General features: G+C 39.1%; 1 protein-coding gene across 1 annotated transcript in view; it reads right to left on the bottom strand.

Moving 5' to 3' along the window:
- Window positions 1-6,890: 6,890 nt before the first annotated feature.
- Window positions 6,891-16,085, bottom strand: part of LOC107690443 (zinc finger CCCH domain-containing protein 4-like) — an 18,612-nt gene continuing 9,417 nt past the window's right edge. Inside the window, 12 exon segments of the mRNA XM_016488788.1 lie at window positions 6,891-9,630; window positions 10,126-10,368; window positions 11,912-12,252; window positions 12,339-12,784; window positions 12,877-12,986; window positions 13,120-13,231; window positions 13,435-13,536; window positions 13,629-13,764; window positions 13,878-13,978; window positions 14,321-14,466; window positions 14,695-14,926; window positions 15,063-15,170. Of these exon segments, the coding sequence (XP_016344274.1) occupies window positions 8,015-9,630; window positions 10,126-10,368; window positions 11,912-12,252; window positions 12,339-12,784; window positions 12,877-12,986; window positions 13,120-13,231; window positions 13,435-13,536; window positions 13,629-13,764; window positions 13,878-13,978; window positions 14,321-14,466; window positions 14,695-14,926; window positions 15,063-15,170 (3,693 nt within the window). The 3' untranslated portion in view covers window positions 6,891-8,014.

Genomic DNA, 16,085 nt, shown 5'->3' with positions numbered 1-16,085 from the left:
CCGTCACACGCTTGAAGCATTCAGCCAATCACAACGCACTGGATAGCTGGCCAATCAGACCTCACTTTTCAGACCGATAAGCTTTGTAAAAATCAACGCGTTTCAGAAAGGCGGGGCATAGAGGAGAAACAATAATGTACAGTATTTGGAAAATAATGTGTTTTTTTAACCTTAAACCGCATAAACACATTTCATTACACCAAATACACAAAATAATGTTTTTTTTTTGCAACATCATATGACCGATTTAAATGTTTTAATCATGTGCTCATCTTATATCTTTGAAACTCTTATGACTTTTTGTCATCTGTTGAACACAAAATACATTATTTAAAGTATAATTTCCAACCTGTGCTCTTTTCCATGAATGAAAGTAAATGGTGAGCAGGAATGTCAAGCACAAGCTTTAGTCAACAATTTCAGTCTGTTCCTTACACAAGGGACTTTGAATACAGTGTACATGTAGTAGACGGTTTTTATTATATTTTTTATGGTGTTTTGTTGTCCTTTTTTAAGCTTGACAGCCCCAGTCCCCATCCCCTTCCATTGTATGGAAGAGATCAGCTCAAACATTCTGGTAAATTTCTCCCTTGGTAGAACCAAAGTTGGATAGATTTGGAATGACATAACAATGACTAAATGATGACAGAATTTTCATTTAGTGGTGAACAATTCCTCTACCTTCAGATCAACACAGCAAGTGCTTAGCAATGTCTTTTCCAATGCTGATGCTGCATTGACTCATGGGATAGACAAGTCCTACCCTGGTGTAGGTTTGTCTCATAAATAGTCTAAAAACAAAGCAAGACAGGTTGCATAAGCACAGAAACAATGTTGTAATATCCCTTTACTGGTAGCAAAAAAAACTACCACAAATCATTTTCAATAATAAGCAGTCTAACAAATAATATACATGTACATACGCATTAAATGTTTATCAAATACTTATTATTGTAAGTTCAATTAAATGTTTATCAAAGATTTATTATTGTAAGTTTAATTAAATGTAAAAATGTTTTGCAAAAAAAAAATTACTTTGTGGCTATAACTGGTTTTATGTATTTTTAAGTTAAATGTGTTATTATTTAATGTTGCTGATAATAGTTTTGAAAGTTTAATTAAATGGCATAATTGTGTATCATCTTTCCAAAGAAGCAGATGAATGAATGTGACGTGTTGTTAACTTTTAAACAGTGATGAGTCTCTGTGTGACAACCAGCCAGATCATCAGTACACTTGAAGATTAAAAATGCAGATGTGAGCACCTATAAAAATGTTGAAAACAGCAAAAAGAACCTACTTTTATTAAACAAATTTTCTCCAAATTAGAAACATTTGTTTGACAGTCACTAGGACTATGAGCCAGGTTGATCTTAGACTACAAATATGCATACAAGGCCCTTTCAAACCATCCTGTAAAACAGGTCTCTGTTTTATGGCTCTGTGGGTTTAAGCTCTAGTTAATGTTAAAATCAACAACTGCCTCTGGAATTATTATCAGACTTCCAAAATTCACAGACCTGACATTTATAACTTTAACACACAATCAACACACCGCAGTAACCCATTTTTTAGGTTCAGTATTCAGTGTGTTGGATTAAGCCTTCCAAGCTTTTCCTGTAAATTTCAACATGATTTCACTTGATGTATCATAGTGATGACCCACTTGACTGAATACTATTCCATAATGTCTCATCATTATCTGTGTGAAAAAGTTCTTTAGACTATGATTCAGTGACCTAGAAATTTCCCTTACTCAACTGACAGACAAAACTATAATGGCATAAATACTTCTGTGGCATTTTGTGCAACTTGGGATTCTTCAATAAGGTCACATATATTCGTTACAACACCCAATTCACAGATTACTGCAGAAACCATCTGAGGATTAAGACCATCCTCCTCTACATATCATTTCTTGGAAGATCTAATGTCTGTTCTTGTTGAATTAATCAGTGGTTTAGCACTGGAGGGTTCAGTTGCTGGTCAGCTCTGACGCAAAGGGCCAGAATGAACCCTTGGGTCAAGCAGCACCCCCTTCTGCGGAGCCCTCTCAAGTCATCAATCCATCAAAGATGTTACTGTGTATATTGTATGAATGGGCAGTAAATGGGGAATGCTGAACGAGAGACCAATTTTGCAGGACAATTGGCTAGCTAGTGACCTTACTAGCAGGAATTCTGGGAATTTCGGGATATGACATGTGGTTTGCATTAGTGCATTAGAGTGTTTTCACAGTGTTCAGAGCACAGGCCTGTCAGAAGGCATTCTGGGAGGATGACACACTAAGCTGAGATGGAAAAAGAGCTGTAATTCCACTTTGAAATCACACTGGACTCAGACAATTGTGACTTTTACTGTTGTGTGGCATATTTTGGACACTTTTATTGGACATTCTTATTTTAATCTATCTGTAGAATAAATAACATGACACACTCTAAAAAATGCTGGGTTAAATACAACCCAGTGCTGCATAGGGACAAACCCAGCAATTGGGTTGTTTTGACCCAGTGGTTGGGTTAAATGTTTAACCCAACCTTCTGGGTAGTAACCCAACCGCTGGGTCAAAACAACCCAATTACTGGGTTTGTCCCTATTTTACCCAGCACTGGATTGTATTTAACCCAGCATTTTTTAGAGTGTATGCTTGATTAAGCCTATTAATTATTGACAGACAGATTGGAGTAACTGGAGTTCAGAAGGTGGAAGGATGTTGTTAAATCCTGCATGCCATAAACATAAATGGACAGAATTTAAACAGTTGTAGCTACACTAGTTTAGACACTAGGCCACAGGAGAACAGACCCCCCAACTGAGCCTGGTTTCTCCAAAGGTTTTTTCTCTCTCCATTTCTGTCACCGATTGAGTTTTGGTTCCTTGCCACTGTTGCCTTTGGCTTGCTTAGTTGAGGAGCCAATTTCTGGCAATATTGTTGACTTGATTGCACAGACACTATTTGAAGAGAACTGAACTGAGCTGGATGAAGACATCACTGAATCAACAATGAACTGACTTTAACTGAATGTCCTTTTGCATTATCAGCACACATTGTTTTTTCTGTTTAACAGTACAAAGCTGCTTTGACACAATCTGTATTGTATAAAGCGCTATATAAAAAAAGGTGACTTGACTTAACTTGACTAGGTTTCCATTCATGGTCTATTTAGTCTCTGCTCCCCACAAGGACACATTGCTGCCAATGTGGGCAGTATAGAAGATAACAAAAACAATACAAAGGACTGAAATAGAACAAATATTGTGACGAATAAAATATTGATATATTTATCTTTAGCCCAGTCTGAAATAGCTTACTTCAGTTTCATTGACATGTCAGAAAATCGGTGTGATTTACTACAGCTATTTAATGAGAGCAGACTTGGGGAAAGACAGCTCAGCAGGAAAAGAAATAAACAGACCATATGACCCATTTAGTGCAGATAGTTCCCAGAGGGCCGAGGGGCTGCTGTGGGAACTCAGTAGACTTTGAATTGACTGCAGTAATTATCATTAAGCAGCTCTTTCACACAAAGACACACATACTGTAATGCATGTTGAGTTGCAATTGAAATTTGTTTACTTAGCATACAATGTATGATTTTATGCTATTCAAAATGCATTACAAATTAAATTCATATAGACAATGACTTGGATATGATTTCTGAATAAAAAATAACTTTTACATGTGGGGGGTATAATAAAAATTGCTAGATGGTGTAACTGTCTGAAAAAAAAAAAGAGAATAATAATAATGATAATAAATATTGGCACAAGTAGCTGGCCATAATAATAAAAAAAAATGTCTTTAAAAAAAAGCAGTGAAACATGAATATTTACAAACCTTTTGCCCACCCGTTCAAAAATCAATGCATATCCACAGCCATATACAGTATGTCACATGACAAGAACACTATTCAACACAGTGGACCCTTTTAATGGACTTTTAAACCATCATGAATGTTTCTGGGTCAAAAAAAAAAAAAAAGGTTGAGATTCAATGGAGTAACTTTATTAAAAAGGCTATTTATTATATGAAAATAATATTTTTTAACTTTTAACCTTTGTTTGAAATTTTAAATATTAGTATTTTAGTACATTTTACTTGCTTAAAGGACTTCACATTAAATCAACCAAACCAAAATGTTTTTTTCTTTTACAGATTAATACAGTACCACAATTTTTGTGAAGTTTAATTGTACATTTACATGGCTTGGTAAAAAAAAAAAAAAAAAAATGAAATGACCACAGATAAACTGCATTTTGTAATTGTGGTGTTTTTGGATTTCAAACTTTAAAGCAAAGGACTTTGAATATTCCAGGCTATTTTTGTAACAACCAGAGAAATATTTTACATAATCTATTTTTATATGTTATTTCCCCTTTATCCAAACCAGTGGAATAGGAAGAAAGTGTTTAGAGTGAAAAGGAAGGCTCCACTCATTGAGTCAATTAATTTCCCTGTCTGTTTTTTCCAAAGGAAGCCAGTTTTGTTTTTGAGGTCTCTTAAGCAGACATCTCGCTCCCGCTCCAGTGCCTGGCTCAGATCTGTCTTCCCAAGAAAAATGAGGCTGGGTGGAATTCCTCAAAGAGGGCAGGAAATAGGGTGGAGGTGACCAAAGAGGTTGCAGTTGTGTCCACATGGGAATCACAAACATGATATGGCTGTAGAAATTCGGCATGAGGTTGACTTAATCTCCTAAACAGTTCTAGATTGAGAGCAGGGGTTCCAGTTAAAGTAAAACTAAAAATAGGCTGATGGTAAAATGTTTTTATTAGTAGTAGTCTCTGACATTTTGTTTTCCACATAAATACACAAAGAATAATTGTATAAGGTTGTATTAGCTGTGAATGAAATGACACTTTTTATTTTAAAAAGTTATCATCTTTTTTTAAACACTGTATTTACTCAATCCTTAAAATTTAGTTGTTGCCTTGAAAGGATTTGTGACAAAAAATATGCCAATGCATCATTCTTATGAAGTTTCAACTATTCTATTTTCAATTAGTGTTGATGGTACATATCCGTGACAGGCAGCTGTAGTTTTATTCTGAGAAAATATTTGCATACAGTTTAAAACAAAGGATCTGGGCTAAAATAAGCTACTTTGTAAGAACATTAAACAAATTTAGCCTCCATTTAATAAAAGCCAGTTTCCCCTGCCAAAGAAAATCAGCACTCTTGCCACTTCAGTTAAAAAACTGCAGGGTGTGGCGGTACCCTGTATAGAAACGTGTTTACAATGGACTAAATGTAAAACAAAGTCAAATAGGATCTTTTTCTGTGGTTTCTCATTTTAGGGAGTTCAACCTAACAGCAAATGACACTGTTGAGCACTGTGATAAATGGACACAATTTTAGCTTGACTGAGATTTCGGTGACACTTTCTATGAAGCCCGTATTTATAATACATTATAAGGGTATTCTTAAGGCATTATAATGAATGCATAATGCATTATAAAAAAACCTTATAATATGTTGTATCATCTCATGAATATTCATAAGAACAGTTTTAATATATTATAATATTTACTTATTTGTGGTTATAGCTTTTAAGAGTATGATGATTTATAACACAATGGACACGTTGCATCCACTTTTACAATGGATTATATTTCTCATAGTTATAATGTATTATAAGTCTCATATCTTGCCATTTTTCTTATGCTACTTAAAGCGGTCAAAGACCACTTATAAGTAGTAATAATAATAATAATAATAAATTCTCTCAAACAGCCATAAGATCAGATATCAGATCAGATGAATGTGTAATATGACACATTTGCTTTTAACTATTTTTATTGTAATATCAGTTTGATTATTTTGATGGTACCCTTTAAACAGCTGTTGATAAGTGACTCTGCAACTACATATCAACTAGCGGTCATTAGAGTATTAGTATGTCTGCTACTGTAAATAGTTGCTAACACTTTAATTTGATGGTCAACCAACAGATAAACTGACTATTAAGTGTATTTGCAAGTACATCAACTTATTCCACCATACTAGATTCTACCATTCTTGAGCATACTAATACTCTAATGAGAGTTAGTTGGCATGTAGTTGCAAAGTTGCGTATAGTCGATTGATTAAGGTGACCATCAAAATAAAATGTAACCATATAAAACATTGCATTTTTTTCAGTTTGAGTATAAAGCTCACATCAATTAATTCATATTAGCACCTCAGGAAACACTCAAATAACACTCGACATCTAACCACTCACAAGCTGTAGTAAGATACTGTGCAGTCCATTATACTGTAAATGAAGTAGATTTAATATGGTGTTCATTGTGTGTTATAAATAATCATACTCTTAAACGTATAACCACAAATACGTACGTATTATGATGTATTATAACTGTTATGATTATTCATGAGTTGATATAAGTTTTTTTATAATGCATTATGCATTCATTATAATGCCTTAAGAATACCCTTATAATGTATTATAAATACGGGCTTCATAGAAAGTGTTAACGAGATTTCTCCTCAGTTGACATTGAGGATGAGTGAAGTGCCAAAAAGGTAACCTACATTGCACTTCCAACGATAGTTCAGCCAAAAATTAAGATATGCAAAGAAGATATTTTGAGAATTTTCCTTCTCCATTCAATGGAGGTCAAAGGCCACCAAAACTGTTTGGTTACCAATGTTGTTCTTTTGTTCTTCAGAAGAAATAAATTCATTCAGGTTTGGAACAGCATGAGGATGAGTAAATGACACAATCTTCATCCCTCTTGCCATACCTTTGTAAAAGCATACCAACAGTAAAGAGTAAGGAATGTGGTAGACCTGGAATCTAGAGGAAATGACTCGTATCATGCTCGCACAGATGGACAAAAGAATCATGATACAACCAACACCACTGATTCACCCATTGTTTGAGGTCCTGCTCGTTTTCAATCTGGTATTGCCTTTATTAAATACTTCACAACTTCACCTACAATGAATGGTTACAAAATGTTACCTTTTGTCAAATATGGACACTTTTCAATTTACAAAGCCATCATTTTGCTGAGGCAACCCAAAAAACAAAAAACCCAAGATAATTCAGAGCAGTCATTGAGACATACCACCTGTTTCAGGGAAAGAGTGAGAGAGCCATGAGAAAACAAAAGAATGACATGATATATTTTCCATCAACATTAGCTGTTGTACAATTCAAGTTAATTTACAAACCAGATGGGAAGAATATGTACTATACACATGTATATGTGTGTGTATATATATATATATATACATTCATAAAATGGTTCAATCTGACAGCCACGTTACAAAGAAAAAAAAAAAAAGAGCAGACCGCTTAAGTATAAAAAATAAATTAAAATCATCTCACATGTGACACAAACACGTACAACGGTAGGTCTCATCTCCGGAGTGGCCTCAACAGACTAAACACGAATTTAAAGCAATAGGAATATAAGGGGCATCCATACAGACATGAAAAATGAGCTAACTAGTCTAAGCAGAGAGGAAACCGAGCTAAAACTTCTTAAAAGGATCTAAATCACTGGTGGAAAGCAAATGAAATGTGCCGGTGAACAACATGGACTAGTTCAGCTCCACCGCAGAAGGCAAAGGGAGTGGCAGTAAATGAAGTCTCCCTAAAGCCAAGTGGAACGAAAAAGTCAGCCGGCAAACTCAAGCAGGATGATATGGTGGGGGTAATGGGTCATAATCCAATGAACCTGTTTGGTATAGGCTGATGAAAATGTTGGTCTTTCGTAATGCCGAAATTAATGTAATTCAGTGTTTCTTGATGTACACACCGATAGAGGTCCTTAAAATGAACATTTTATTTAAACGTTTCTCATTTGGTTTTAAAATAGACATTTACTTTTTATCTTTCTCTCACTAGTACAGATATAATCCCTCCCAATCCCAACCGTCCAATAGAAATCTATATGTGAATACTGCGGTGTGTAACCTGGCAAGGGTGAATATCTTTATATATTGGGTATCTGTGAAGCCGCACATCTAAAAGTCCTTAAGCGGCTCACAACGACACAGTAGAGTTCACTGGCAAAACGGTGACGCCGTGGGGTCAAAGCCTTTAAAAACGTCTTTTAGAGAGGCATTGTCCTGTTCTGCCACGTCAGGCTGCGCGGGGCTATTGCCACCAAACGGGCTACCAGTGCCGCTAGGTTTGTTGACCTGCTTTACCATGGTGAACAATGTGGATACAGGAAGGTTGTGGACTCCTGCAGGCTGCTCTGCAGAACCAGCTGGGCCCTGACCAGCTGCAGATGGACTGCCTGTAACAGGGGCCCCTGCAGCAGTCCCTGCATTGGGCGAAGGTGAAGGTTTGGGTCGAGGGCGGTTGTAGCTGTTGTAGCGATCCGTAGTCTGCTCCGCCGAGCTCTTCTCTGGTTCCAGCTGGTCCAGTGCAGACTTGCGCACAAACAGGGGCTCTTTAGACTTGGGTTTAGATGTAGTCGCTGTACTTTCACTTGACTTGGGCTCAGGGGGAGGACTAGTGTTTCTAGGGGGCCCTGAACCCTCGGCCTTGTCTGAGCCCTGAGTCCGAGGGTCGTACAGACTGATGCCGCTCAGCACGCTACTGCTGCCGCCGCCGCTACCTACACCGCCAGCACCCACACCTCGAACTGACCCTCCTGCTGATAGCAGCCGTGGGTCGTACGGTGCAATGGTGGGGCTGGAGGAAGGTGGAGATAAGGAGACAGCTGGGGGAGATCCTTGAGGAGCAGATGCCTCCAAAGTGGACTTAAGAGCAGATTTTTGTGGCTGGAGTCGGGGGTCGGCAGGGGCTTTTCGTGTCACGCGAGGGTCAACGGACTTCTCGGCCGAGACGGACGGAGGTGATGAGATTCCTGTGGAAGTGCCTTGAGAAGGGCTGGATGAAGTGGCGTTGACAGTTTTGAGGATGCGGGAGAGCAGCTCAAAGTCTGGAAGGGAAGAGGAGGATTGATTCGACTGCTCAGCAGAAGGAACAGTAGGAGGGAGAGAAACGGAGTGGTGCTGGGGCTGTGTGCGGGACAGACGAGGATCCATGGCGGTAACTGGAGGGATGCCAGGGGGCAAAGGGAGCAAGTCTTGTTTAGGAATGGGAATAGGGATGAGGTCTTCAGGACTCCACAGCACTGCCTTAGAAAATGAAGGCTTGCTCAGTACTACATCCTTTTTGATGTGGCTGAACTGCTGTAGTTGGGAGCGGGGATCACGCAAAGCCATACCCATTAAAGGGTCAAGGGGAATGGGCACGGGCTTGTCCCTCAGCATTCTCTCACCCTCCTCTTCCTCATTACTGGCTGGGGCGGTCAACGGCGGGGGTTTGTACACAAATGGGGGCTCTGGTTTAGGGGCATGGGTGGCTGCATGCCGGGCAAGACGGGGGTCTGAAGGGGTAGGAGATAGAGAGGATGAAGCACTGGCTTCAGGTGCCTGAGAGGAGTCTGTGTTGCGGGATAGACGTGGGTCTCGTGCCAGTCGGGGGTCTGCTGGTCGGCTGGGTGCCTGTGCAGGCTGAGACTTTTGTAGACGAGGGTCACTAGGAGCTCCATCCGGCTTGGCAGGGCCTTGGGTCTGGGTTTGTTGCCGCAAGGTTTTGAGAATGGAAGTGACACTGCCACCACCGTCCTCATCGTCACTGGAATACCAGTTTGCTGAATCTCCTGCAAGTAAATGGAAGTGCAGAGATTCAGAGATCAATGTGATTTTCTTTTACTGGTAATATCATCTGAAACAGCCTCTGTAAGTTTCACTCGGTGCAAGAAAGCACCATCTAGTGGAGGGACAAGATTTTTTTTGTGGCAAGATTGCACAGCCCCAGGCCAGAGAATGTTTACAGTATTATGAGGTCTTGGGCAGGGTCAAGCTTTGAGCAGAGCCCTTGAGATGTTTCTTTCCCAGAAATAGCCTTGGCAACATATACATTTGAAGTTAGCGCTTTGAAAACCTCAGCTATTTGTTTGACACAAATGTTATGTAAATCTAAAAAAAGGCATAGCTTTTATACAAGAATGTTCAATTTTTACCAAAGTACTTTACAAGACTTTGGTAAAAATGTAACATTCTTGTATAAAAGCTATGCATGTTTCTGCAGAAAATTTATGTCATATGATATTGTATTAAATGGTGCAAGCACAGGCAATGTTTTGCATCAGTACCTTCATTCTCCCTCTCAGTTCCTCCTCCTTCAGCCAGCCTCCTGGCTCTCTCCTCATCATCCTGTTGTTTCTGCTGGAGTCTCATAAACAGCACACGCTGCGCTGGGGGCAGGAAATCTGGCACTGCTATCCCAGGCTGATTAGAAGGGCCTACATTAGCTGCACCCTCTATGCTTCCAGAGTTCTGTTTCCCAGATGACTGATCATTGAAGTTTCCACCACCCACACCTTGAAAGTTGTCACCTGTACCGGGAGGCGAAGAATGAAGCTGAATACTAATCTCATGTCTCAGAGGTAGAACAGAGTAGGAAAATAAAGCAGCAGCTCACATTAGTTCAAATGGTAGAGCATAGTGCAAGCAACAACAAAGACATGAGTCCCACTCTCAGGTAATGCAAGAACTGATAAAAGTCCATTTGGATAAAAACTTCTAAATGATGCTTACATGCAACTGTGCTTTGCTCTGAATTTACAGAAAAGAATCGGGCTGGGTATCGATTCAGATGTCCCGATTCGATTCTCGATTTTTTGATTACATTCAGTGAATATAGTTTTAATACAAATGCTATTGATATTTCTAAAAAAATGAATAGTAAACATCAGTTTACAAATGGTGAATTAATAAAAAGAAATTAAGCCACATGCCTGTATTTTAAACTAGGGCTGCACGATAAATCGCATGCGATATTTAACGCGCATTTTATCAGTAAAGCCGGTTCTGTAATCAGCGGTAAATCTCCATCACGTGCATGCTTTCACATTGAGCAGCATTAACTACACAGAGCCGTTGTTCACTGACGAGCTGCGCAAAAAATCGCGCGCATATGAACGTGGTTTTGCGCAACTCGTCAGTGAACAACGGCTCTGTGTAGTTAATGTATGGGTCCTTTTTTAAACAATAATAGGGCCCTATAAAATGTTCTTAATTTTTCTGGTAATCAGATGAAGGCATAAAACATTAATTTAATTTATCCTAATCAAATGAAAATTAAACCCTTTTATTTTTTGGCAAACAAAGTGCTGCACAACAGAGGTTTACTGTTAAAATTAAAAAGAAAACAGATGTGATTATTCTTTTAAAAATAAAGATTTATTAATATTTATTAGCAGTAGTAGCATTGATTCTTAAGACTGCTAAATAGTAATATATTCTGACAGTAAAACGTTAAACTAAACTTTTATTTTGACGGGTTGCCGTGAAGAACTTCCAGCTGCTGTGTATGTGATATGACAGTAGTTTTCTCAAATGAAACGGTAAAATGCTAATGAAGTGACTCTCAGAGCAGCTGGAGATGACATTCGTGTTCATATCATCATATAAGTGAGATGGCAGAAGCTGAAAACACCGCGAGAGTCATCCGCGCTTTAGTATGTGTAAACAAAACAGCCATCCGCCAGGACCGCCATTCATTCATTGCGGAAATCATGGCGCCTTATGCGTGATATCAAATGCTTCTGCAGATTTATAGTATTACTATAGCATTTCACCTGAGCATTGCGAATCACGCGTATGGCCGTGATAAGCGCTGAATGAATGACAGGCTTTCTGTTGAAACATCGCGCAAGGTTAGTCTAGTTAGTCTAATCTAGTGGAGAAGACTAATGATAAGATTCACGTTAATCAGGTCTTGTTTTAAATGTGTGCTGAAATAAATCCCGGAAAAGATCGATTCGCGGCTTTTGAGAATCGGTATCGAATCGACGTCATTTAAAAAAAACGATTAATCAAAAAATCAATTTTTTTGCCCAGCCCTAGAAAATAAGTTAAAATACAACATGAACTCACCATCTCTTCAACCTCCATCTATCGACATGGCTTGCTGCTGCTGGTAGAAGTTATCATAGAAGTTGCTACCAGATGTTCCACCACCTGGAGGCATCATGCCTGGGTTTGGTGGTCCATCTCCCTGGCCAAAGTTCTGCATCATTGGCGGTCCTGTGCCTATTGATGGAGGGCCTTGGTTCATGTTAGATGGGCCCATCGGAGGCATATCATGAGGACCGCCTGGACCCATGTGTCCTGGTGGTGGGGCCCCAGGAAAGCGAGGTGGAGGTGCACCTGGGGGACCTGCAGGAGGTCCCTGAGGTCCTGCAACACCTGCAGCAGCATTGCCAGGACCTGGTCCTCTGTAAAGAATACATCTGTGTCAGTATATTCTGTATGTGGCTAGTAAGCAAACCAAGATGACTTGACAAAGAAAAAGATAGCTAACCTGACACCCAGTTTTTGTGCAAGTTGTCCTGTGGGCTTGACCACAATCTCAAACAAGGATGGAATCTTCTTTCCAGCATTTCCTCCACAAACAGGTGGTGGACCCATAGGTGGCGGAGGACCACCATTGGGGTTTGGTGGCCCTTGGAAGGTGCCTCCATCTGGGCAGGGAGGAGGGGGGCCTGAGCATGGTCCAACTCCAGGACCAGGAACAGGGCCAGCACCAGGGCCTGGAGCCGTTGGACAACTTGGAGGGATATTACCATGTGGGGCACCAGGCATTCCAAAGTCCATGGGTGCAGAGGAGTCCCCTGGGGTAGGTCTTGGTGGAGTTGGGAGAAGGCCAACACCAGGGGGTGGTTTTGGAAGAGGGTTAATGCCTTGCTTTTTAAGTTCCTCAACCTCTTTCTCATCTTCTGCACCAGCTTCTGCATCCTCTGCCAGCATCTTCAATGAAAAATAGGAGCATTGTTACTCTAAGTGCACAGAAACAACAATGAGAAAACCACATCTCAATTTAAAATATCTGTGAAGATCACCTTATCAAGCAGCTCTTGAGTATCTTCTGTTAGGTTCTCATGGGAGAACATACACTCCTCACCATTCACACAGTTCCCTGTGGTATGGAACAGCTTGCAAGGGAAATCACGTGCAGTGGAGTCAAGGAGTTATTTCAACAAGTAAAAATTATTCAGAGTGCTGTGATCTGTACCTTTAAAATGTCCTTATATAGATAATAAGTGCCAATGAGAATACCAGCAAGCAAAATCACCAAAGGATATCATGCATGTAGGGACAGTTTTCTGCTCGTGCACAGAAGCCAGTGATGTAGAACTTGCAGAGTTCTTTCTTCTTAGGCAGCTCAATGTCATGACTGAAGTTACAGTGGTCACCCTGAAGATACATTGACAGCATTTAGTACAGAAATAACTCATGTTGTCCACAAAGTCATATGTAATTTTGCATCATCTTATTAGTCAGACATAATTGATTTAAACATACAAAACTTTCTTTTAATAGTCTCAAAAAACAAAAAACATCTAGATTACAACCAATTTTATCTGTAACATCTTCCAAAGTTAGTTTACTGTGCTTACCCATGTACAGCGGCCCTCAATATAGTATTTACAGATGGCTTTCCCCTTCTTGTCCGGCCCATGTTTCTCCTGATCATTCCTCCTCGGGCCTCCAGATCCATCCTAAAGCAGTCAGAGAACAAATTATTCAAATGCTAATTTATGTTCTGTTGATTAATTATGAACCAAGTGTATCATCTAAAGAACTGTCTTACCCCCATGTCCATATCTCCGCCGTTATCTTCATCGGGACCTTGGTCTCCTCCACGGCCCCTCCCTCGATTTCTCCCTCTGCCCCGGTTCATTCCTCGACCTCCTTTGCCTCTCCCACGACCTCGCCCACCTTTTCCCCTTAAGAAAAAAAAAAAAAGGTTAGAAATGACAAACACTCAAACAAATAATGCTTTACGGAGATGCTTATCTGAGATTTAGGTTTTTTCCTACATCTATTATTCAAGCAGAACTCACCCCGCCCTCTGTCCTTTGATTTCCTGTACTGATTTAGTTCTTTTGAGTAATCGTCATAGTCATCGTCACCCATGTTGTCATAGTCATCATCTCCATACTGTCCAAAAATTAAAAAAGGTTAAATAAAAGACAAACTGACTGAATTAATTTGTATAATTTACCTAGTAATAATGACCGACAGGATAATCCCAGGTATGGGTTAGATGGGATAACTGACGAATCATGTCTTTTCCAGTCATTTATGATTTTTAGAAAATAACTTTTAGAGATTGCACTCGCAAAATGCAATTTTAGTAACTTTGTAGCAGAGCTATATTCCCAATAGAAATTTCAATGGCGTTTTCTTAAGATTTTGGTAATATCCTTTTCTAGGCTTGGAAATCAAAAAATGTCCTGATAATAACTTGATAAAGTTAATAACTTGTGACCTAGGACCCACCTCCATCTCATCTCCATACATGCCATCACCATCAACATTCTCTCCTCCCATTTTTCCCCGTCCTCTCCCTCTGCCTCCTCCTCTTCCACCACGTCCCCTCATTCCTCTGCCTCGACCTCTCTGGTTCTTCATGCGGTTTTTGCCACCTGTGTGACAGTAATAAGGGTCAGCAGATGTATCACACAAATGCTGACACACTTCTTTTAGTCAGAAAATAAAGTATGCAGACACTGAACGTGATACTTGTCATACTTTACATACTTGATATTGTAACTAAAGGTCAAACTCCAAACATCTACCTGATGATTAATATGCATCCAAACATTCAGCCAAGACCATTCAAGCAAAATTATTGCTTTGAAATTAACATTCACCTCTGCCACGTGGACCACCTCCAACCTCTTTGGCCTTGCGGTATTGGTTCAGTTCCTTAGTGAATTCATCATAGTCATCATCACCCATGCCCTCATCCTCTTCACCTTCATATATTTCCTCCTCGTAGTCATCATAGCCACCATACCCCTGCTTGTCCATCTTCATATAGCCACCTTTCTTTGGCATGGGACCTCCATGACCAGAGGGAGCAGGAGGGTAACCTCCTTGAGACTAAAAATACAGACCAAAATACAGGCTGGGATTAAAACCTAATCTGATTGGCTGGCCGGCCGGTCTAGGAAGTTCTTGTGTTATGAGAGTTACTTTAAATAAATCAAGACCTGACCAAAAAAAATGTTTTACTCACAGTGGGAGGATATTGAGGGCTATATTCCCTGTACTTCCTCTTTTCACTGGGACTGTAATCTGATTCGTCACTGTAGTCCGAGTGGTCATCGCTGGAGGATGCGTGACGCTGCATTAGACACAAATACATTTAAAAAGATGATATAAAGTTTTGTGGTGAGTAGGATTTTTTCAAAAGAAATTAATAATTTTATTCGGCAAGGATACATTAAATTGATCAAATGTGACAGTAAAGACATTTATAATGTTACAAAAGATTTCCATTTCAAATAAATGCTATTCTTTTCAACATTTTATTCATCAAAAAATTCTGAAAATCACAGTTTCAACAAAAAAATTAAACAGGAACTGTTTTCAACATTGATAATACTAAGTAAAGTTTCTTGAGCAGCAAATCATCATATTATAATGATTTCTAAAGGATCATTTGTAGTGGTCAACCGATATATCGCCGTTAGGGATGTAATGATTAACCGCGAGCCAGTTGAAAATCTATTTAAATATGTGACGATTCAAATCGGTTGAGATGCTAAACAAATCGCGATTCAGTTAGGGGTAGGAGTTTATATGAATGTATGTCTGAGGAGAATTTACTGTCTTGATGGTATTTTTTCTTTTCATCTTGCCTCTGTATAATGCATATTAAAGTTCATAAGTGCAGCGCTGCTTTGTTTACAGCGGTAACCAAGGAAACGTTTTAAGCACCACCTGCTGGAAGAGAGTGAATCTGCTCTAGTGGTTGCCTCTAATTTTACATGGAAAAAGCACAGACAAAGACTTAGTTTGTTTATACGAAGAGATTTATTATATTTGTGTTACTTATTTATTTGATTTGGGGTTTCTTTTAAAATAAAAATAAAAAATTAGTTTTGTTATTTACATTTACATTATATTTAAATTTTGTTATTTAGCAAACGCTTTTATCCAAAGCGATTAACCAATGAAGACAATAGAAGCAATCAAAAGAGCAATAATTTACAAGTGCTATATTAGTATATTATTATAGTGTTATATTTCAATTTCA

The sequence above is a fragment of the Sinocyclocheilus anshuiensis genome, unplaced genomic scaffold, assembly GCF_001515605.1.
Source record: "Sinocyclocheilus anshuiensis isolate Anshui unplaced genomic scaffold, SAMN03320099.WGS_v1.1 scaffold1455, whole genome shotgun sequence".
NCBI lineage: Eukaryota > Metazoa > Chordata > Actinopteri > Cypriniformes > Cyprinidae > Sinocyclocheilus > Sinocyclocheilus anshuiensis.
The sequence above is the reverse complement of the archived record's forward strand: the minus strand, read 5'-3'. Positions and strand labels throughout refer to the sequence as shown.